The sequence below is a fragment of the Microcaecilia unicolor genome, chromosome 3 (assembly GCF_901765095.1).
Source record: "Microcaecilia unicolor chromosome 3, aMicUni1.1, whole genome shotgun sequence".
Lineage (NCBI taxonomy): Eukaryota > Metazoa > Chordata > Amphibia > Gymnophiona > Siphonopidae > Microcaecilia > Microcaecilia unicolor.
In genome coordinates this window covers 216,625,508-216,649,577 of record NC_044033.1, presented here as the reverse complement: position 1 = coordinate 216,649,577, position 24,070 = coordinate 216,625,508, and the positions used below count along the sequence as shown (strand labels likewise).

Here is a 24,070-nt window from a genome sequence, read left to right as displayed (position 1 = left end):
TCCCTCCACCCTCTATCTCAGTTGATAACACCCTCATCCTCCCCGTCTCATCTGCCCGCAACCTCGGAGTCATCTTCGACTCCTCCCTCTCCTTCTCTGCGCATATCCAGCAGATAGCCAAGACCTGTCGCTTCTTTCTCTATAACATCAGCAAAATTCGCCGTTTCCTATCTGAACACACCACCTGAACTCTCATCCACTCTCTCATTACCTCTCGCCTTGACTACTGCAACCTACTCCTCACTGGCCTCCCACTTAGCCATCTATCCCCCCTTCAATCCATTCAGAACTCTGCTGCACGTCTTATCTTCCGTCTGGACCGATATGCTCATATCACCCCTCTCCTCAAGTCACTTCACTGTCTTCCGATCAGGTACTGCATACAGTTCAAGCTTCTCCTACTAACCTACAAATGCACTCGATCTGCAGCCCCTCCTTACCTCTCTACCCTCATCTCCCCTTACATTCCTGGACCGGATGGTATTCATCCTAGAGTACTGATAGAACTGAAAAATGAGCTTGCGGAGCTACTGCTAGTGATATGCAACTTATCCTTAAAATCGAGTGTGGTACTGGAAGATTGGAGGGTGGCCAATGTAACACCGATTTTTAAAAAAGGCTCCGGGGAGATCTGGGAAATTATAGACCGGTGAGTCTGACGTCAGTGCCGGGGAAAATGGTAGAGGCTATTATTAAAAACAAAATTACAGAGCACATCCGAGGACATGGATTACTGAGACCGAGTCAGCACGGCTTTTGTGTGGGGAAATCTTGCCTGACCAATTTACTTCAATTCTTTGAAGGAGTAAACAAACATGTGGACAAAGGGGAACCGGTTGATATTGTGTATCTGGATTTCCAAAAGGCGTTTGACAAGGTACCTCATGAAAGGCTACAGAGGAAATTGGAGGGTCATGGGATAGGAGGAAATGTCCTATTGTGGATTAAAAACTGGTTGAGGGATAGGAAACAGAGAGTGGGGTTAAATGGGCAGTATTCACAATGGAGAAGGGTAGTTAGTGGGGTTCCTCAGGGGTCTGTGCTAGGACCGCTGCTTTTTAATATATTTATAAATGATTTAGAGATGGGAGTAACTAGCGAGGTAATTACATTTGCTGATGACACAAAGTTATTCAAAGTTGTTAAATCGCGACAGGATTGTGAAAAATTACAAGAGGACCTTACGAGACTGGGAGACTGGGCGGCTAAATGGCAGATGACGTTTAATGTGAGCAAGTGCAAGGTGATGCATGTGGGAAAAAAGAACCCGAATTATAGCTACGTCATGCAAGTTTCCACGTTAGGAGTTACGGACCAAGAAAGGGATCTGGGTGTCGTCGTCGATAATACACTGAAACCTTCTGCTCAGTGTGCTGCTGCGGCTAGGAAAGCGAATAGAATGTTGGGTATTATTAGGAAAGGTATGGAAAACAGGTGTGAGGATGTTATAATGCTGTTGTATCGCTCCATGGTGAGACCGCACCTTGAATATTGTGTTCAATTCTGGTCGCCGCATCTCAAGAAAGATATAGTAGAATTAGAAAAGGTGCAGAGAAGGGCGACTAAAATGATAGCGGGGATGGGACGACTTCCCTATGAAGAAAGATTAAGGAGGCTAGGGCTATTCAGCTTGGAGAAGAGACGGCTGAGGGGAGACATGATAGAGGTATATAAAATAATGAGTGGAGTGGAACAGGTGGATGTGAAGCGTCTGTTCACGCTTTCCAAAAATACTAGGACTAGGGGGCATGCGATGAAACTACAGTGTAGTGAATTTAAAACAAATCGGAGAAAAGTTTTCTTCACCCAACGTATAATTAAACTCTGGAATTCGTCGCCAGAGAAAGTGGTGAAGGCGGTTAGCTTAGCAGAGTTTGAAAAGGGGTTGGACGGTTTCCTAAAGGAGAAGTCCATAAACCGCTACTAAATGGACTTGGGAAAAATCCACAATTCCAGGAATAACATGTATAGAATGTTTGTACGTTTGGGAAGCTTGCCAGGTGCCCTTGGCCTGGATTGGCCGCTGTCGTGGACAGGATGCTGGGCTCGATGGACCCTTGGTCTTTTCCCAGTATGGCATTACTTATGTTCCTACGCCGTAACCTCCGCTCTCAAGACAAATGCCTCCTTTCAGTACCCTTCTCCACCACCGCCAACTCCAGGCTCCGCCCTTTCTGCCTCGCCTCACCCCATGCCTGGAATAAACTCCCTGAGCCCATACGCCAAGCCCCCTCCCTGCCCATCTTCAAATCCTTGCTCAAAGCCCACCTCTTCAATGTCGCCTTCGGCACCTAACCACTACATCTCTATTCAAGTAATCTAGACTGCCCCAACTTGACATTTCGTCCTTTAGATTGTAAGCTCCTTTGAGCAGGGACTGTCCTTCTTCGTTAAACTGTACAGCGCTGCGTAACCCTAGCGCTTTAGAAATGTTAAGTAGTAGTAGTAGTAACCTTCAAAAGCTAATCAAGAAATGTATTATGTCCAATAAAAAAGGTATCAGGTTATTTTCTTTTCCGTGTTTTATTGCTATCTTTATCTCTTAAACCTCTGACTCCCTTTCCCGAGTCTCAAACAGCAGCAGCAGTAACAACAACAATCCACAAAGCTTGCCCGATAGCTCCGCCCTCTCTGACGCAACTTCCTGTTTCCGGCGGGACGCGGCAGCTGCGGGGCCGCCGTAGGTAACCTGTGCAAATCGTTGCTGCTGCCGGTGACCTGGAAGAGACACGTTTTTCAGGGTAGGAGGAGGACCAGACGTTGGGAAATGAGGGAAAGATGAGATGCTGGTCCGCGGGCGGGGGCGGGATCTTGGGTTCGTCAATGTTTTTGAAGCTGCTCGGTGTGTGTCGCAGCCTAATGCGTGTCCCTTGATATCTTTGTTATAGGTAAACGTAAAAGTTTATTCATAATTTCGCCCGTGGAAAGCCGACCCCTCCCCCCTGCGCCTCCCGGGCTTGTGTTGGTGACCTCATGGCGGAGTCCACGGCGACCGTCGGTCCTTCCTCAGCCACCGTCACCGAGACCACGGTGACCGAACCGGTGAGAGCAGGACGTCTGTCTTTGCACGGTGATGATGTCACAGATAGTGAAAACTTCCGGTGGGGGGGAGGGGTGGTACAGAGCTGTCAAGTCACCCAGTTGCAAGAGGGAGGTTTTAGGCATGTTCTGTATTTTTGCTGATCTTATTCTGGTGTGCACTGTGTGCCCTGCAAGCACTGATTTCAATGGATGGAATTTAAGTTAAAAAAACAACAACCCAGAACTGGTCTTAAAAATCTGCCTTCTGGAACTGGGGGTAGCGTTTGTTGTTAGTCTAGAGTTTCGAAAGTGAAACGAGCTGATAGCGCCTAGATTGACCAGTTTATTGAAAAAGCACAGGAGTATGCTTTCTCAGATGCATCTTGAGTAGAGAGTTGTGGTAGCTGTGTTAGTCCACTTTTAAAGGTAATGCATAGAAATAAAACATGGAAAAGAAATTAAGATGATACCTTTTTTATTGGACATAACTTAATACTCAATATTGGACATAAATAAAAGGGAAGTTTAAAACAATACAGGAATGTAAGACCTTTGAAGTCAGAATGATTAAATATTTTGACACCCACCAGACAGGACTTAACAAAGATCTGGGTTTTCTAGCCCATTATAAACCATAAAATTGTACTGCTTTGTCACCCTCCTGTCTCCATGCATATCTCACCTGTCCCTCTTCCTGTCTCTCACCTATCCACCCCCATCCTGTTAGACTGTCACTGAAATGCTTTGATGTTTCACTTATATATACTGTCATCTACCAACATTTGCTTATATCAGATGCATCTTGAAAGTTTTAACCTCAATAAAGTCAATAAGGTGCCTTCCGCCCATGTCATAGGCAGTGGTGTGGGGGCAATTTGGGTTTTGGGGCTCTTTAAAATTGAGGCACTGTCTTCCGCTTTGATTGCCGGAGAACCCCCAAGCCCTGCTAGTAAAAGCCCTCCTCCAACCAAAGCCTAATGTGTTCCTTGGGCCGCTGCTGTACCGGTTTGGCTCTCCCCCCAGGTGCTTGTTTTTTTTTTTTTTGTGAAACTTAGGTTTGCAGGAGGTGGGCCTCAATTGTAAATGCACAGGTTTGAGAAAACAGCTTGTGCAGGGGGTGGGGGTCTTGTGCAGTTTGGCTGGAGGAGGACTTCTGTTCACATGCATTGGGGACCCCATTAGATCAGGCATGTGGGTCACGGGGGGAGAGGCAAAATTGTGTGTGCCCCCCCATACATACCTTGGGCTCAGCCCCCACCCCACCCCCAAACTACACCCCTGATCATAGGTATCACCTCAGTCCCTGAGAGATGGGTCCTAGGATACAGTACTTGTGAGAAAGGGGAGCAGGGGAAGGGAGGAGGGAGTGTAGGAAATAAGAGTGATTATATATCGTTATATGTCTAGGGCAATAATTAATACCTATTTCCTAGCCCCTTGGCTCAGTATGCCTCACATAAATGCTGATAATAGAGACTGACTGTCAGATTGTGGAAAAATGTTTGTTTGTTTTTTTAAATCTAAGAACATAAATAATATAAAGCATGCTGCAATTTCCTAGAAAGAATTCAGATACAAATCTTATCACTAATAATCCTGTTTTAGATAAACTTAACCCCCACCTAAGAATACAAAATATTCCCTAATAGAATAAAAACATAATACCAGTTTGGTTTGGCTCACACTTCTCAGAGAAAAAAAGCAAATACTTCCATCTACCCCAAATAGTTGAAGGATTATAAAGCCTTTACGACCTTGTACAGAAGGAAGCTTCTGCCCCCAAATATAGTAGTTGTTTCTCGGTGAGACAATGTTTATTCTTCCCACTCAAGGTAAGAGCATTGAGTACTGAGAGTGAGAAAGGGAGAGAAAAAGCTGCCTTTGCTCCTGCCAAACCCTTAGTAAATGTCATTATTAGTATTGTGTCTTTGGTGATTGGCTGCATTGTAGTCATTTGTTGGTTATTCCAAGCTAGAAACTTAGGCTAGATTTAGCTGGTTCATAATAGAAATATTTATTTTATTTGGATTCTGCTCACACCTTTTTCAGTAGTAGCTCAAAGTGAGTTACATTCGGGTACTCTGGATATTTCTCTGTCCCAGGAGAGCTCACAGTCTAAGTTTGTACATGAGGCAATGGAGGGTTAAGTGACTTGCCCAAGATTACAAGGAGCAGCAGCAGGATTTGAACCGGCCACCTCTGGATTGCAAGACAGTGCTCTAACCACTAGGCCACTCCTCCACTCCTTGCAATATACGTGCAATCCTTGGCCTGACTTTATACTGGAGCTGTAATCTGTGGTCCAGCAGAGAATCCATATTGTGGTTCAGGCCTGTAGTCCACGTTTGACAGGTTAGGTTTGGTGATGCACATACCTCCCCCCACCGACCGCTAACAGTTTTTGGCGATATTTGGCAACATTTTGGATTTGCACGAACATCTTGCTTAGTGCTATTCTAGATCAGTGTGCAAATCTTATAGCATACAACTTGAGGGGTGTGTGGCTATGGGAGGGGCTTGAGCGGGTTAGGCGCATTCACTAAAGATGCGTGCAGTATTATAGAATACCAGGGATCCACGCCTAATTTACGCACCAGGATTTATATCAGTTTTCAGTTGGTGTAAATCCTTGCACCCAAAGTGTGGCAGAGAAATCGTCTCTTAGCACTGTTCTATGAATGGCACGCAACTCAGAGTGCCGCCTATATTATAACGTTCTGCTCGGACTTTTTTCTTTGCCATTTACTGAATCCAGTCCAAAATGCTGGTCTTGGCTATGCTGTGCAGGAGTGGAGAAGGATGGAGATTTGAAACAGGATTGGCTCAGCCTATCTACTGCCATTGTTTCATCCACATCTAGCGCTCTCCCTCCAACTCTGGTCACCTTGTCAGAGAAATTTGTCTTTTACCTTTTTGTATTTTTAAAGAGCTTTATACAGATTTTTTTTTTGATTATTGTGATTTCAAATTCTTCATTGCTGCAGATGATTTGCAGAAATGTAGCCAGTGTTGGGATTTTTTTTATCCTTTACAAATAATATTTGTGTGGAGAATATTTTTAGATCATGTATCTGTATTTTTTTTTTTACATTTAGTTGCCTAAATAGCAGTACTAGACAAATCCTGGGCGCCAGGTTACCATGACACCTGGAATTTTTATGTAGCTGGTGCCAAGCCAGGGGTACTCTCGCAGTTGGCAATTTAATAACAGTTTTAGCAACAGGGGTCAGGGTTTTCTCCACTGGTTCACATGACTTGCACGGGATAAGGAGAGCCATGCAGCACAGACTGCAAAGTGAACTCTTATTTCGGTAGTGGTAGCAGACAGCAAAGTGAAGTAAAGACTAGGAAACTAGTGTGTCAAGTTGGCTGGGTAGGAACAAAGGAGACTAGAGGACTGGCTAGAGGGTGGCTGGGGGAGGAGGAACGATGGGGTGGAAGTTAAGACAGGGTTAATAGAGAGAGATCACAGACAAGGTAGGGAGACTAAGTGAGAGCAGGGGAATAAGAGAAACATACATAGTAACATAGTAGATGACGGCAGAAAAAGACCTACACGGTCCATCCAGTCTGCCCAACAAGATAAACTCACATGTGCTACTTTTTGTGTATACCTTACCTTGATTTGTACCTGTCCTTTTCAGGGCACAGGCCGTATAAGTCTGCCCAGCACTATCCCCGCCTCCCAACCACCAGCCCCGCCTCCCACCACCGGTTCTGGCATAGACCGTATAAGTCTGCCCAGCACCATCCCCACCTCCCAACCACCAGTCCCGCCTCCCACCACCGGCTCTGGCACAGACCGTATAAGTCTGCCCAGCACCATCCCCGCCTCCTGCCACCGGCTCTGCCACCCAATCTTGGCTAAGCTCCTTAGGATCCATTCCTTCTGAACAGGATTCCTTTTATGTTTATCCCACGCATGTTTGAATTCCGTTTCCGTTTTCATTTCCACCACCTCCCGCGGGAGGGCATTCCAATAAGAATAAGAGAAAGACACTTGAGACAGCAGAAGGATTGCTGAAAGAGGAAGAGTGGGTGAGGATAGAATGAGGGAATTGAGGGAAAGGGAGACTGGATGATGGCAATAGATGAAGCACCATGAGAATAACTTCAGACATCTATTCTGACATGCTGCTGACTGCCCACTTGAGAAAGGCTACTGGCTTATACTAATACTTGTCACGTCTGTGGCTGTGACCACCCTCAACCTTACCTTCTTTCTGGGGGTCAGCAGCTCTGCTGGCTTCTGTCTATCTTTGTGTTAGTCTTGTCTCTGTCTGGGTGTGCTGATTGCTTCACTAGACCTCACCTGTGTGGGCTATGCCTCTCTAGGGAGCCAGCATCTAAGATGGCTGCCACCGGCTCTGTGCCAGCTTCCAAGATGGCTCCTGCTTGTCTTTCCTGTGGGCTCACTTCCTATGTGTGTCAAGCCTCTCTTTGGGGTCAGTGTACTTCCTTCTTCTGTCCTGCTGCTGGTGACTCATCAGTGAGAGCCTTCATAAGGAAGTGCTGTGCTTGCAGTCAGGGCCTTTGCATAGGTGTTATGCTCTTAGGCCAGGTCAGGTTAGTAAGTGTCTGCTGCACTACTGCTTAGCCTTTCTCTGGGTTCCAGCTCAGCTTCGCTCTGTGTCTGTTGTCTTCCTGTGGGGGGTTCTTCCCTGCCTCTGCGTGTCTGTGGACTGTGGGTCCTTCCTGACTTATCTTGTGTTTGGAGGGAAGCCTCTGCTCCTGGCTTACTCTGTGTTGGGGTGAAGCCTCTGTCCCTGGCTTACCCTGAGTTGTGGTGAAGCCCTTGTCCGGGTTGGTTCTCTGTCTGTATGTGAAGCCTCAGCCTTTGTGAGTTCCCCAGTCAGTGTGTGGAACGGCTGTGGCTTCAGACCCTTGGCCTGTATTCCTGGTTTGCTCTGCTGCCTGTCCAAGACCCTTGGCCTGTTCTTCCTGGTTTACTCTGTCTGTTCTCCTGTCTGCCCAAAGACCCTTGGCCTGATATTCCTGGATACTCTGTTTGCTCTGCTGCCAGCCCTAGACCCTTGGCCTGTTCTTCCTGGTTACTCAGTTTGCTGTGCTGCCTGCCCAAGACCCTTGGCCTGGTATTCCTGGTTTGCTCTCGTTACCCTAAGTCCTGCCTTGCCTAGCCTGTGTGCCTACCTTGCTTGTATATCCTGAGTGTATATCCTGAATCCTGTATCTGTCTAGCTAGTGTGTATTTCCTGGGTGATTATTCCTGTATCCTGTCTCCACCTAGCTAGAGGGTTTACCCTGTGGGTATTCCCGGATCCCCGTTCTGCCTAGTGTGTATGCTGCCCTAGTCCTTGCTCCTGCTAAGCTTCTGTACGCCTTGTGTCCCTTGGTCTGTCTTCTGGGTCTTGCTAGTGGCTGTGCAGCAGCACACTGTCTGAGTTTAGTTCCTAGTCTAGTCTCCCTCGTGTTTCCTAGACCCAGGGTGGGTCCTCTGGTTCTCCAGTTGCGGCCCTGTCCTACAAGTCCTGCCGGCCACCTGCACGCTAGAGCTCAACTCTAGCGGAACGGTGGCCAAGCGCAGGTGAAGCGGATCCTGTACTGCCGGTTCCAGTTGCCTACTTCCGATCCCGAGTTCCAGTCCTGTTCTTCCGTATGTCCGGTTCCAAGATGGTCTTGCCTGCCTCGGCAGGGGCCCAAGGGCTCACGATTCCCAGTGCTGCCCCGAGGACCTGACAGCATACCAAGGGCCTCGAGAACGCGACAATACTGTACTGTGGCACATAAACAGTCCTAATAAATTAAACCTAAAGAACTGTGGCTGACTTCGGATTCCCTTTCCTCTGCATCCCTCATGCTCTGCTCCACAGTTCTGGTGTGGATGAGGAGGGATGGTGAAAGGTCTCTGACAGTGGCTCCAAAGGTTTTAGGCTGGCTCCTGGAGTCAAAGAAAATTTGTCAAGCTCTTGTCTTTAATGGGTTGTACTTAATTGGTTTTCAGTATTTCTGATACCTTTGTGCTGGTTTAAATCTGTTTAATAATTTGGAGGGATTTTTCAAATTTGGTTGAAAGAAAAGTGCCCAAACCCTGATGTAAAGTGCTTGATTCTTGTTTCTGCGCTTGACTTGGCTTCCATGTTATTTCTGACCTGCTTTTCTCGGAGTCCTGTCTTTACCTGATTTTTGATATTTTTGTTCTAGAATGAGGATTGAGAGAATATTGGTGTATGGAAGTGTTGTGGTAGATTTCCATTCATTTTTTTACCCCTTTTGTTCATGGTTTGCTCTTTTTGTCATAATTTGTTTACAACCCAGTAAAAGAATAAAATAAAAGTGTGTGTGTGTGTTTTTTTTTTATTATTTTGCTGTAGATTTTGTGTATTTCTGTTTTCTTACATTCTTTTTGTTTACTTTTTACTTTTAAGTTTTTTTGTTTTTGTTTTTTTGGTGGTCTGTCTGCTCTAGGTGCTCTCTTCATCATTCCAGGCATGGTTCTTTCCTTTTCTTCATTCTACTTCACCCTTCTTCTAGTGTCCCTCCTTGTCTTGGTCTTGACAATAGAGACCTATTGCTTGCAGCTACTGTATCTCTCTCCAGCAGTGTATCTTTGGTCAGGCATCAGGCCCTGAATAGTAGGCGACCTGGTGCCCAGGAGTTTTCTGTCCGTGAACAAGGGGATGTCCTGTGCTCTAGCGATATGCCAGTACCACCCTGGAAGACAATGGAATTGAAAAGCGATGGAGGCCGTTGTCCATGACAGCATATAAGGAGTCATGTGAGGACACCTAGCTAAGCAGATACTTCTAGAATCTGATCCAAACAGGACCCTGAAAAAGAAACCCAGCAAAATCAACTTGGATCATACTCAAATACTCGGCAAAATGATTCCATTGTTCTTAGAAGCTATGACATTGCTGTAAGCTGACCCTAGGACGAGATTTTGATGAGTTATGACGAGCAAAGTTTATATTTATTTGTTACATTTGTATCCCACATTTCCCACATCTTTGTAGGCTCAATGTGGCTTACATAGTGCTGGAGAGCTGTTTGCAGACTCCGGAGTAAACAAATACAAGGTGATGTTGTGGTAGGATAAGGTTCATGTGGTAGGACTACATAAAGGAATCGTTTGACGGGAGAGTTGTGTGATGACCATTACGAACTTTAGTGTTGTTGTGTCGCAGACATCAGACAATTACGTTGGATTGGTAGGTTATGCCTTTTTAAACAGGTGGGTCTTAAGTGTCTTTCTGAAGTGTAAATGGTCTTATGTGGTTTTCAAGTCTTTTGGTAGTGCGTTCCACAGTTGTGTGCTGATGTAGGAAAAACGGGATGCATAAGTTGATTTGTATTTGAGCCCTTTGCAGCTTGGGTAGTGTAGATTTATGTATGTTCGTGATGATTCGGATGTATTTCTAGTTGGTAGGTCGATTAGGTCTGTCATTTAACCCGGTGCTTCATCATAGATAATTTTGTGAACCATATAACAGATTTTGAAGGCAATGCGTTCTTTGATTGGGAGCCAGTGTAGTTTTTTCACGGAGGGGTTTTGCGCTTTCAAATCGTGTTTTTCCGAAGATGAGTCTTGCTGCCATGTTTTGAGCGGTCTGAAGTATCTTTAAGATTTGTTCTTTGCATCCCGCATAAATTCCATTGCAGTAGTCTACATGGCTTAGTACCATTGATTGTATCAGGTTGCGAAATGTTTCTCCGAGGACAAGCAGGCTGCTTGTTCTTACTGATGGGTGACGTCCACGGCAGCCCCTCCAATCGGAATCTTCACTAGCAAAGTCCTTTGCTAGCCCTCGCGCGCCCGCGCGCACCGCGCATGCGCGGCCGTCTTCCCGCCCGAAACCGGCTCGAGCCGGCCAGTCTTCTTTCGGCCGCACTCGGTACGGCTGTGTTTTTTGCCGTGTCGAGCCCCGGAGAGTCGACCTCGCGCGTCCGTTATCTTAATCGACGTGTTTTTTCTTCGGAAAAGTTCTCTTTTCGTTCGGAAAGTGCTCCGAAAACCCCCTTGGGTTTCGTTTGCCCCTTCCCGTATTTCCAGTTTTTGCCCCGGTAAGTTTTCTTTCGTCGTCGGGGTAGGCCTCTTTTCGGCCTCGGTCGAGATTTTTCTCCCTCAAAGTTTTGGTGCTCAAATTCGTCATTTCGGATTTTGATTTCGCCGGCGTGATTTTTCCGCCCATGACATCGAAGCCTTCCAGCGGCTTCAAGAAGTGCACCCAGTGCGCCCGGGTAATCTCGCTCACTGATAGGCACTCTTCGTGTCTTCAGTGTCTGGGGGCCGAGCACCGTCCTCAGAACTGTAGTCTGTGTTCCCTGTTACAAAGGCGGACTCAGGTAGCGAGATTGGCCCAGTGGAACGTTTTGTTCTCGGGCTCTTCGTCGGCATTGGCACCGGGGTCATCGAGTGCATCGACGTCATCAGCGTCCAGACCTTCATCTTCGGCCGCCAGTGCATCGAGTGCATCGAAGCATCGGCCCTCTGCATCGGCGCCGAGACATCGGATAGCTGCATCGACGTCGGTGGTACCGGGACCTCGTCTCCTGATGTCGTCGGACGGTGGTGCATCGTCAGGAGTGCAGGTGAGGGCTGTCCATTCCCCTGCTGGTGGCGGTGAGCCTTCGGGTGGGTCTCCCCCTACCCTGAGGGCTCCTGCGGTACAGCCCCCCCGGGATCGACCTGCTTCGACCTCGGCCCCGAGGAAGCGACGGATGGATTCTACGTCCTCCTCATCGGTGCCGGGGAGCTCCGGTGTCATGCTTCGGAAGAAGTCTAAGAAGCATCGACACCGGTCTCCTCCCCGCGTCGGCACCGAGAGCTCTGGGTCGCCGAGGGAGTCGGCACCCAGCAGGCATCGGCACCGAGAGGACCGCTCACCCTCTGCAGGAGGTGTCGATGCGCTCCACTCTGGACAGCCCGGAACAGCCTCCACGCCCGGAACAGGTTCTGACGTCGATGCCTGCATCGGCCTCCATGCCTTTCTCTGCAGCCGCTCTGAACGAGAGCCTCCGGGCCGTTCTCCCAGAGATTCTGGGAGAGCTGTTGCGCCCTACCCCTCCGGTACTGGCGGTGCTTGCGCCTCCGGTACCGTCGAGCGTGGCGCCGGCTGGCCCATCGCCCGGGGTGAGGTCCCCGACGTCGGTACCGCGTGCGGTGCCGACTGCGGCCACCTCCCAGGAAGGCTCCCCGACTACGTCGGCGGAGGGAGCTTCGCCGATGCAGGCGAGGGAGTCTACCTCTCGACGCCCCCATCGTGGACGTGGCTCCACGGAGTCGAGCCGGGCGAGGTTGCAGACACAGGTCCGTGAACTTGTGTCTGACACCGAGGGTGAGGCCTCGTGGGAAGAGGAAGAAGACCCCAGATATTTCTCTGACGAGGAGTCTGAGGGTCTTCCTTCCGATCCCACTCCCTCTCCTGAGAGACAGCTTTCTCCTCCCGAGAGTCTGTCTTTTGCTTCCTTTGTCCGGGAGATGTCTACGGCCATCCCCTTCCCGGTGGTTGTGGAGGATGAGCCCAGGGCTGAAATGTTTGAGCTCCTGGACTATCCTTCTCCACCTAAGGAAGCGTCCACTGTTCCCTTGCACCATGTCCTGAAAAAGACATTGCTTGCGAACTGGACCAAGCCACTAAGTAATCCCCACATCCCCAAGAAGATCGAGTCCCAGTACCGGATCCATGGGGACCCAGAGCTGATGCGCACTCAGTTGCTTCACGACTCTGGAGTTGTGGATCTGGCCCTAAAGAAGGCTAAGAGTTCTAGGGAGCATGCTTCGGCGCCCCCGGGCAAAGACTCTAGAACCTTAGACTCCTTTGGGAGGAAGGCCTACCATTCCTCTATGCTCGTGGCCAAAATCCAGTCTTACCAGCTCTACACGAGCATACACATGCGGAACAATGTGCGGCAGTTGGCGGGCTTGGTTGATGCTCTCCCCCCTGAGCAAGCCAAGCCTTTTCAGGAGGTGGTCAGGCAGCTGAAGGCGTGCAGAAAATTCCTGGCCAGAGGGGTGTATGACACCTTTGATGTTGCGTCCAGGGCCGCTGCTCAAGGTGTGGTGATGCGCAGGCTCTCATGGCTGCGTGCCTCCGACCTAGAGAATAGACTCCAGCAGCGGATTGCGGACTCGCCTTGCCGTGCGGACAATATTTTTGGAGAGAAGGTCGAACAGGTGGTAGAGCATCTCCACCAGCGGGATACCGCATTCGACAAATTCTCCCGCCGGCAGCCTTCAGCATCTACCTCTACAGGTAGAAGATTTTTTGGGGGAAGGAGGACTGTTCCCTACGCTTCTGGCAAGCGTAGGTACAATCCTCCTTCTCGACAGCCTGCGGCCCAGGCTAAGCCCCAGCGCGCTCGCTCTCGTCAGCAGCGTGCGCCTCAGCAAGGCCCCGCGGCTCCCCAGCAAAAGCAAGGGGCGAGCTTTTGACTGGCTCCAGCAGAGCATAGCCGACATCCAAGTGTCAGTGCCGGGCGACCTGCCGGTCGGGGGAGGTTGAAAGCTTTTCACCAAAGGTGGCCTCTCATAACCTCCGATCAGTGGGTTCTGCAAATAGTCCGGCAAGGATACACCCTAAATTTGGCCTCAAAACCTCCAAATTGTCCACTGGGAGCTCAGTCCTACAGCTTCCAGCACAAGCAGGTACTTGCAGAGGAACTCTCCGCCCTTCTCAGCGCCAATGCGGTCGAGCCCGTGCCATCCGGGCAAGAAGGGCTGGGATTCTATTCCAGGTACTTCCTTGTGGAAAAGAAAACAGGGGGGATGCGTCCCATCCTAGACCTAAGGGCCCTGAACAAATATCTCGTAAAAGAAAAGTTCAGGATGCTTTCCTTGGGCACCCTTCTCCCCATGATTCAGCAAAACGATTGGCTATGCTCTCTGGACTTGAAGGATGCCTACACACACATCCCGATACTGCCAGCTCACAGACAGTATCTGCGATTTCAGTTGGGCACACGCCACTTCCAGTACTGTGTGCTACCCTTTGGGCTCGCCTCTGCGCCCAGGGTGTTCACAAAGTGCCTAGCTGTGGTAGCAGCGGCACTTCGCAGGCTGGGGGTGCACGTGTTCCCATATCTCGACGATTGGCTGGTGAAGAACACATCCGAGGCAGGAGCCCTGCAGTCCATGCAGATGACTATTCGCCTCCTGGAGCTACTGGGGTTTGTGATAAATTACCCAAAGTCCCATCTTCTCCCAGTGCAGAGACTCGAATTCATAGGAGCTCTGCTGGATTCTCGGACGGCTCGCGCCTATCTCCCAGAGGCGAGGGCCAACAACTTGTTGTCCCTCGTCTCGCGGGTGCGAGCGTCCCAGCAGATCACAGCTCGGCAGATGTTGAGATTGCTGGGCCATATGGCCTCCACAGTTCATGTGACTCCCATGGCCCGCCTTCACATGAGATCTGCTCAATGTACCCTAGCTTCCCAGTGGTTTCAGGCTGCTGGGGGTCTAGAAGACGTGATCCACCTGTCCACGAGTTTTCTCGAATCCCTGCATTGGTGGACGATTTGGTCCAATTTGACTCTGGGACGTTCTTTCCAAATTCCTCAGCCACAAAAAGTGCTGACCACGGATGCGTCTCTCCTGGGATGGGGAGCTCATGTCGATGGGCTTCACACCCAAGGAAGCTGGTCCCTCCAGGAACGCGATCTGCAGATCAATCTTCTGGAGTTACGAGCGATCTGGAACGCTCTGAAGGCTTTCAGAGATCGGCTGTCCCACCAAATTATCCAAATTCAGACAGACAACCAGGTTGCCATGTACTATGTCAACAAGCAGGGGGGCACCGGATCTCGCCCCCTGTGTCAGGAAGCCGTCAGCATGTGGCTCTGGGCTCGCCGTCTCGGCATGGTGCTCCAGGCCACATATCTGGCAGGCGTAAACAACAGTCTGGCCGACAGACTGAGCAGGATTATGCAACCTCACGAGTGGTCGCTCAACTCCCGAGTGGTGCGCCAGATCTTCCAAGCGTGGGGCACCCCCTTGGTGGATCTCTTCGCATCTCGAGCAAACCACAAAGTCCCTCAGTTTTGTTCCAGGCTTCAGGCCCACGGCAGACTGGCATCGGATGCCTTCCTCCTGGATTGGGGGGAGGGCCTGCTGTATGCTTATCCTCCCATTCCTCTGGTGGGGAAGACTTTGTTGAAACTCAAGCAAGACCGAGGCACCATGATTCTGATTGCTCCTTTTTGGCCGCGTCAGATCTGGTTCCCTCTTCTTCTGGAGTTATCCTCCGAAGAACCGTGGAGATTGGAGTGTTTTCCGACCCTCATCACGCAGGACGAAGGGGCTCTTCTGCATCCCAGCCTCCGGTCCCTGGCCCTCACGGCCTGGATGTTGAGATCGTAGACTTTGCCTCTTTGGGTCTGCCAGAGGGTGTCTCCCGCATCTTGCTTGCTTCCAGGAAAGATTCCATTAAGAGGAGTTACTTCTTTCTATGGAGGAGGTTTGCCGTCTGGTGTGACAGCAAGGCCCTAGATCCTCGCTCTTGTCCTACACAGACCCTGCTTGAATACCTTCTGCACTTGTCTGAGTCTGGTCTCAAGACCAACTCTGTAAGGGTTCACCTTAGTGCAATCAGTGCATACCATTACCGTGTGGAAGGTAAGCCGATCTCAGGACAGCCTTTAATTGTTCGCTTCATGAGAGGTTTGCTTTTGTCAAAGCCCCCTGTCAAGTCTCCTACAGTGTCATGGGATCTCAATGTCGTTCTCACCCAGCTGATGAAACCTCCTTTTGAGCCACTGGATTCCTGCCATCTGAAGTACTTGACCTGGAAGGTCATTTTCTTGGTGGCAGTTACTTCAGCTCATAGAGTCAGTGAGCTTCAGGCCCTGGTAGCCCAGGCCCCTTACACCAAATTTCATCATAACAGAGTAGTCCTCCGCACTCACCCTAAGTTCCTGCCAAAGGTCATTTCGGAGTTCCATCTGAACCAGTCAATTGTCTTGCCAACATTCTTTCCCCGTCCTCATTCCTGCCCTGCTGAACGTCAGCTGCACACATTGGACTGCAAGAGAGCATTGGCCTTCTACCTGGAGCGGACACAGCCCAACAGACAGTCCGCCCAATTGTTTGTTTCTTTTGATCCCAATAGGAGGGGAGTGGCTGTAGGGAAACGCACCATATCCAATTGGCTAGCAGATTGCATTTCCTTCACTTACGCCCATGCGGGGCTGACTGTTGAGGGTCATGTCACGGCTCATAATGTTAGAGCCATGGCTGCGTCGGTAGCCCACTTGAAGTCAGCCTCAATTGAAGAAATTTGCAAAGCTGCGACGTGGTCATCTGTCCACACATTCACATCTCATTACTGCCTGCAGCAGGATACCCGACGCGACAGTCGGTTCGGGCAGTCAGTTCTTCAGAACCTGTTTGGGCTTTAGGATCCAACTCCACCCCCCGAGGGCCCTGTTTGTTCTGTTCCAGGCTACACTCTCAGTTAGTTGGTAAATTTTTTAGGTCAATCTCAGTTATGTCCTCGCCGTTGCGAGGCCCAATTGACCATGGTTGTTGTTTTGAGTGAGCCTGGGGGCTAGGGATACCCCATCAGTGAGAACAAGCAGCCTGCTTGTCCTCGGAGAAAGCGAATGCTACATACCTGTAGAAGGTATTCTCCGAGGACAGCAGGCTGATTGTTCTCACAAACCCGCCCGCCTCCCCTTTGGAGTTGTGTCTTCCCTTCTTTTGTCTTGCTACATATGAGACTGGCCGGCTCGAGCCGGTTTCGGGCGGGAAGACGGCCGCGCATGCGCGGTGCGCGCGAGGGCTAGCAAAGGACTTTGCTAGTGAAGATTCCGATTGGAGGGGCTGCCGTGGACGTCACCCATCAGTGAGAACAATCAGCCTGCTGTCCTCGGAGAATACCTTCTACAGGTATGTAGCATTCGCTTTACTTCAGGAAGAATTGTTTCATGCGTTTGAGCTTGCACATTGAGTAGAACATTTTCTTTGTTGTGGATTTTACTTGGCTCTGTAGTGTAATGTTGCGGTCCAATGTAACGCCGAGGATTTTCAGTCTGTCTGAGACAGGGAGGGTGTGGTCTGGGGTGGTGATAGTTGTGGGATTGTCCGTGGTGTGTTGGGATGAGAGGATAAGACAGTGAGTTTTTCTTCATTGAGTTTTAGTTGAAATGCATTTGCCCAGGAGTACATGGTATTCAAGCTGGTCTTGTTTTCGTTAGTGATTTCTGTCAGTGTAGATCTGTAAGGGATGTGAAAAGGCCCAACAGCAGGAGCAGAAAATGGCTGGTGAGTTAACCTAACTGATTTTCATCTTGCAAGAAGCATAAGTTAAGGAATTAATAATAAATTTGTTAGTGGTCCTTCAGGACAAACTATCAAAGATTCAGTTGTCAATTGTGGAAATCAAAGAGGGAATGGAAAACCCAACCAAACAGAGGAATATATTTCCTAGCAGAAGGACCGAGCAGATGATATGGAGGCACATGAGAGAGGTGGAGGCCATAAATAAATAACTTGTGGCCCCCAGTGAGGAACTTTAAAACAGATGCATTATGAGGGACAAGAGTAGTGGGGAAGTAAGGCCAGTGCTGGGCAGATGTCTGCAGTCTGTGTCCCACATATAGCAAAGACAGATCAGGATCAAGTATGTGTATTTGATGTCACATTTATATCATATGCTATGAGTGTGGGGTTTATTTATCTCTGTAGGGGAAGAAAAACAGCTTAACAACATTGTACTCTCTTAATTTCAACCTTAATTAGCAATATGTTTGGATTATTGGTTTAATTTTTGCCATAATGAATTTGACTATGCTGAGGCCATAATAAAACCAGACTATTGTCATGGTGTTGTGGTATTGCAACATCGTATAGAACTGCCTATGGGGCTCATTTACAAAAGAGAAAAACGTTTAAAAAGTGGCATAAACTGGCAGATAGGCGTGGTTTTTTTTCACCAAAATGTCCAAATCGGTATTTTTGAAACCCATTTTCTGGGTGTTTTTCTATGCTTTCGTCTGCAGTGTGCCCAGATGTCAAGGGGGTGTGTTAAGGGTGGGATTTGGGCAGTCCTATAAGAGCAGCATGCAGGTTAGTGCAGTGCACTATGGAGAAGGGGACCCAGGCCCATATTCCACTCTACCTGTTCCACTTGTGGTGGCAAGTGTGAGCCTTCCCACATTCATGAAAAACCTATTGTAACTACATGTAGGTGACACCTGCAGCCATAAGGGCTACTGCAGTGGTGTACAGTTGGGGACAGTAGGTTTTTGGTGGGTTTTGGAGGGCTCACTATACGGGAGCAATGGTGAGATGTCTACCTGGGAGCTTTTAGGTGCAGTCCACTGCAGTGCTCCCTAGGGTGCAACACTGCTCTCCTGGGATGTTTTTGTGATAGAATGCTGACGCCTCCTACCTCCCAGTGGCTTGGTTTTGTGCGTTTTTCACTTGGATGTTTTTTTTTGGGGGGTGGGGGTGGGGGGGTTGAAAATGGTAAAAAAAGATAACATACTGACTACAGCAATGTCAAGAAAAGGTCATTTTCGAAACAGATAAACATTTTTCTGTTTCGAAAATGGTCCTATTTGCTATTCAATTTTTGGCTGTTTTCAGCAAAACATGTAAAGTCGGATTTAGACATCATATCAAAAGTGTCCCTCTATATGTGATAGGCATAGTAACAAATCTGCCCTTGTGATGCCAGTATTCAATCATGAAGGAGTCTAACTTGCATAGAGTGGTGGATGTGGCTCTGGCTGCCTTGTTGGGAGCACTGGATGGACTAGACAGGTCTTTTATCTGCCATCATTTACTGTATTACTGAGTAGAGGAAGAATGGATAATGTTCATATAATTGGCTTCGTAGCGTCTTCCAAAGATCAAGACCTGCATAGAGTTCTGGAGTCCTGCTTCCGGAGACTTTGGGTTTTCAGTTTGCAGAGCTCCTAGTGAAGATGGAAAGGATCCATCTGCTGAGATTGCGGAAAGGGGAAATCGGTAGACCACAATCAATCACGGCAAGGATTTGTAATGTTGTCAATAAGGCCAAGATCAAGAAGAGAAATGTTTTACAAGGGATCAAAAATGATCCTATTTCAAGATTTCTCACTGCAGATTATGGTGCGCCAGAGAGCAATGGCCCAATATTGTATGAAACTTAGGGCATCCCAGTAGAAAGGTTGCAAGAAAAGCAAAGTGCCTTTAAGTGAAAAGCAGACAGGATTGAAGGATTGCAAATTATCCCTGTTGACTGACGGTAAGCAAGTTGTAAATGACAGCAGCTAAAGACCTGTGTGTTCTGGCCTATCAAGTCTACACAACAAGGCAGCTAGAGTTGTATCTGCCACTCTGCAGGTTACACTCCTTCATAATTAAACACTGGCAATCGGCAGTTTATTGTTCTGGCCTTCCTCTTTCTTCCTGCTATACTATTTATAGATTGTAGTTCCTTTTCTGTTTGTCTTGCTTTATTATTTGAATTGTAAGCTGCTTTGATCCTTGTTTGAAATGTGGTATATCAAGCACAAAATTGACATAAAACATAAAGATATGTCAAGCATTCACACTAAAACAGGGCAGTTGGCAGTTTGCCACTGTGCTAGCCACAAATAGGCAGCTACAGTGGTGGAAATAAGTATTTGATCCCTTGCTGATTTTGTAAGTTTGCCCACTGACAAAGACATGAGCAGCCCATAATTGAAGGGTAGGTTATTGGTAACAGTGAGAGATAGCACATCACAAATTAAATCCGGAAAATCACATTGTGGAAAGTATATGAATTTATTTGCATTCTGCAGAGGGAAATAAGTATTTAATCCCTCTGGCAAACAAGACCTAATACTTGGTGGCAAAACCCTTGTTGGCAAGCACAGCGGTCAGACATCTTCTGTAGTTGATGATGAGGTTTGCACACATGTCAGGAGGAATTTTGGTCCACTCCTCTTTGCAGATCATCTCTAAATCATTAAGAGTTCTGGGCTGTCGCTTGGCAACTCGCAGTTTCAGCTCCCTCCATAAGTTTTCAATGGGATTAAGGTCTGGTGACTGGCTAGGCCACTCCATGACCCTAATGTGCTTCTTCCTGAGCCACTCCTTTGTTGCCTTGGCTGTATGTTTTGGGTCATTGTCGTGCTGGAAGACCCAGCCACGACCCATTTTTAAGGCCCTGGCGGAGGGAAGGAGGTTGTCACTCAGAATTGTACGGTACATGGCCCCATCCATTCTCCCATTGATGCGGTGAAGTAGTCCTGTGCCCTTAGCAGAGAAACACCCCCAAAACATAACATTTCCACCTCCATGCTTGACAGTGGGGACGGTGTTCTTTGGGTCATAGGCAGCATTTCTCTTCCTCCAAACACGGCGAGTTGAGTTCATGCCAAAGAGCTCAATTTTTGTCTCATCTGACCACAGCACCTTCTCCCAATCACTCTCGGCATCATCCAGGTGTTCACTGGCAAACTTCAGACGGGCCGTCACATGTGCCTTCCGGAGCAGGGGGACCTTGCGGGCACTGCAGGATTGCAATCCGTTATGTCGTAATGTGTTACCAATGGTTTTCGTGGTGACAGTGGTCCCAGCTGCCTTGAGATCATTGACAAGTTCCCCCCTTGTAGTTGTAGGCTGATTTCTAACCTTCCTCATGATCAAGGATACCCCACGAGGTGAGATTTTGCGTGGAGCCCCAGATCTTTGTCGATTGACAGTCATTTTGTACTTCTTCCATTTTCTTACTATGGCACCAACAGTTGTCTCCTTCTCGCCCAGCGTCTTACTGATGGTTTTGTAGCCCATTCCAGCCTTGTGCAGGTGTATGATCTTGTCCCTGACATCCTTAGACAGCTCCTTGCTCTTGGCCATTTTGTAGAGGTTAGAGTCTGACTGATTCACTGAGTCTGTGGACAGGTGTCTTTCATACAGGTGACCATTGCCGACAGCTGTCTGTCATGCAGGTAACGAGTTGATTTGGAGCATCTACCTGGTCTGTAGGGGCCAGATCTCTTACTGGTTGGTGGGGGATCAAATACTTATTTCCCTCTGCAGAATGCAAATAAATTCATATACTTTCCACAATGTGATTTTCCGGATTTAATTTGTGATGTGCTATCTCTCACTGTTACCAATAACCTACCCTTCAATTATGGGCTGCTCATGTCTTTGTCAGTGGGCAAACTTACAAAATCAGCAAGGGATCAAATACTTATTTCCACCACTGTATGTACAATCCAATCTTGGAACCCGATACCACACCACCATGCCAGTAGTCTGAAAATTGGTTTTATTATGGCCCCAGCATAGTTGCATACATTGTCAACACATAATTAATCCAACCGCATTGCTAACTAACAATGTTAATACTAGCTTCAACATTAAGATGTCTTCCCCTCCCCACTAAGATACACAGCGCCTGCACTCAAAGTATAGGATAGGATTGTGATATAAAATATGAATATTTGATCATGATCTGTATTTGCCATTTTCGAGACACAGACTATAGAAATCTGCCCAGTATTGACCTTGCTTTCTGAATGCTTCAGTTGGCCGTCAAAGCACCATTCCTGCCCATCATAGCATATCAACCGCCATGAGGTCATTTAAAATTTTGTTTTGATCTTTGTATTTAGGGATAGCCTGTTTATCCCACATATTTTCACCTCCCTGGGAGGGTATTCCAGGCATCCACCACCTTCTCTGAAATGGTATTTCCTGATGTCTCTTTAAGCCTTATCACTTTTAACAACCTTAATTTATGTTCTCTAGTAGTTCTGCCATGTCTCCCATCTCGGAAAAAGATTTGTTTGTACAGTGATACCTCGGTTTTCGTTGATAATCCGTCCGAAAACAATCAACGAAAACCAAAACAGACGAAAACTGAGGCAATTATTGCCATATGAATCAATGTAAATCCAATTAATTCGTTTTAGACACTCCAAAATACATACCAAAAACACATTTTATAGAGAATAAATATAGTCCCATGATGGAGCTAAAGGGAAAGGGTTAACTTATTAGCAAGGGAAACACTTAACAGGGAAAATGAGATTTGAGCACATGTGATTTTATCTAGCGTGTGTTGCGTTAGACACGCGGGGTGATGCTCACACATCGAGAAACAACGCCACAATGAGTAGGAGAACACGTGGGTCACCCTTTGTTTTCGCAAAATTAGCAGCAAGGTCACGTGGGCACACCAACGAAATCCGAGGCAACCAACAAAATCCAAGACAAATTTTTCACTGAAAAAATCAACGATAACCGAAGTCAACGAAAACAGAGGTTTCACTGTATATTAATACCTTTTAAGTATCCAGATGTCTTGATCTCTCCCTTCCTTTCCTCTAGGGCAGGGATTCTCAACCCAGTCCTTGGGACGCACCTAGCTGGTCAATTTTTCAGGATACCCACAATGAATGTGCATGAGAGAGATTTGCATGCCCTACCTCCATTATATGCAGATTTATCTTATGCATATTCATTGTGGATATCCTGAAAACCTGACTGGCTAGGTGAGTCCAGAGGACTGGGTTGAGAACCTCTGGTGTAGATCCTTTGAAAAGTCTTTCTACAAATGCTAAACACCTAAAAAATAAGGTGGGAGAGTTAAGAGTATATAGCATTGATTGAATAGGCATCTCAGAGACTCTGTGGAAGCAGACAACCAATGAAATGCTGTGGTACCAGGGTACAAATTACATTGTGGTGGAAGGGTGGTCTGTTATGTTAAAGAGGGCATTGAGTCAAACAGAAAGGGTATGATACATACCTGTAGCAGTTGTTCTCCGAGGACAGCAGGCTGATTGTTCTCACGACTGGGTTGACGTCCGCGGCAGCCCCCACCAACCGGAAGAAGCTTCGCGGGACGGTCGGCACGCAGGCCACGCCCACCGCGCATGCGCGGCCGCCTTCCCGCCCGTGCGCGACCGCTCCCGCCAGTTGAATGACAAGCAATAAAATATGAAACACACAACTCCAAAGGGGAGGAGGGAGGGTAGGTGAGAACAATCAGCCTGCTGTCCTCGGAGAACAACTGCTACAGGTATGTATCATACCCTTTCTCCGAGGACAAGCAGGCTGCTTGTTCTCACGACTGGGGTATCCCTAGCTCTCAGGCTCACTCAAAACAATAACCCAGGTCAATTGAACCTCGCAACGGCGAGGGTACAACAGAAATTGACCTACGAAGAACAACTAACTGAGAGTGCAGCCTGACCAGAATAAATTCGGGTCCTGGAGGGTGGAGTTGGATTTACACCCCAAACAGATTCTGCAACACCGACTGCCCGAACCGACTGTCGCGTCGGGTATCCTGCTGGAGGCAGTAATGAGATGTGAATGTGTGGACAGATGACCACGTCGCAGCCTTGCAGATCTCTTCAATAGTGGCTGACTTCAAGTGGGCCACCGACGCTGCCATGGCTCTGACACTATGAGCCGTGACATGACCCTCAAGAGCCAGCCCAGCCTGGGCGTAAGTGAAGGAAATGCAATCTGCTAGCCAATTGGAGATGGTGCGTTTCCCGACAGCGACCCCTAGCCTGTTAGGGTCGAAAGAAATAAACAATTGGGCGGACTGTCTGTTGGGCTGTGTCCGCTCCAAGTAGAAGGCCAATGCTCTCTTGCAGTCCAATGTGTGCAACTGACGTTCAGCAGGGCGGGTATGCGGCCTGGGGAAGAATGTTGGCAAGACAATTGACTGGTTAAGATGGAACTCCGACACCACCTTCGGCAGGAACTTTGGGTGAGTGCGGAGCACTACTCTGTTGTGATGAAATTTTGTATATGGAGCATGAGCTACTAGGGCTTGAAGCTCACTGACCCTACGAGCTGAAGTAACTGCCACCAAGAAAATGACCTTCCAGGTCAAGTACTTCAGATGGCAGGTATTCAGTGGCTCAAAAGGAGGTTTCATCAGCTGGGTGAGGACGACGTTGAGATCCCATGACACAGTAGGAGGCTTGATAGGGGGCTTTGACAAAAGCAAGCCTCTCATGAATCGAACGACTAAAGGCTCTCCAGAGATGGCTTTACCTTCCACACGATAATGGTAAGCACTAATCGCACTAAGGTGATTCCTTACTGAGTTGGTCTTGAGGCCAGACTCTGATAAGTGCAGAAGGTATT

At 48.2% G+C, this 24,070-nt stretch overlaps 1 protein-coding gene across 1 annotated transcript in view; it reads left to right on the top strand.

The window, feature by feature from the left end:
* Positions 1–2,652: 2,652 nt before the first annotated feature.
* Positions 2,653–24,070, top strand: part of PPP1R11 (protein phosphatase 1 regulatory inhibitor subunit 11) — a 37,625-nt gene continuing 16,207 nt past the window's right edge. The window contains exons 1-2 of the mRNA XM_030197473.1: positions 2,653–2,741; positions 2,889–3,042. Coding sequence (XP_030053333.1) covers positions 2,974–3,042 — 69 coding nt within the window. The 5' untranslated portion in view covers positions 2,653–2,741; positions 2,889–2,973. The remainder of the gene's footprint in view (positions 2,742–2,888; positions 3,043–24,070) is intronic.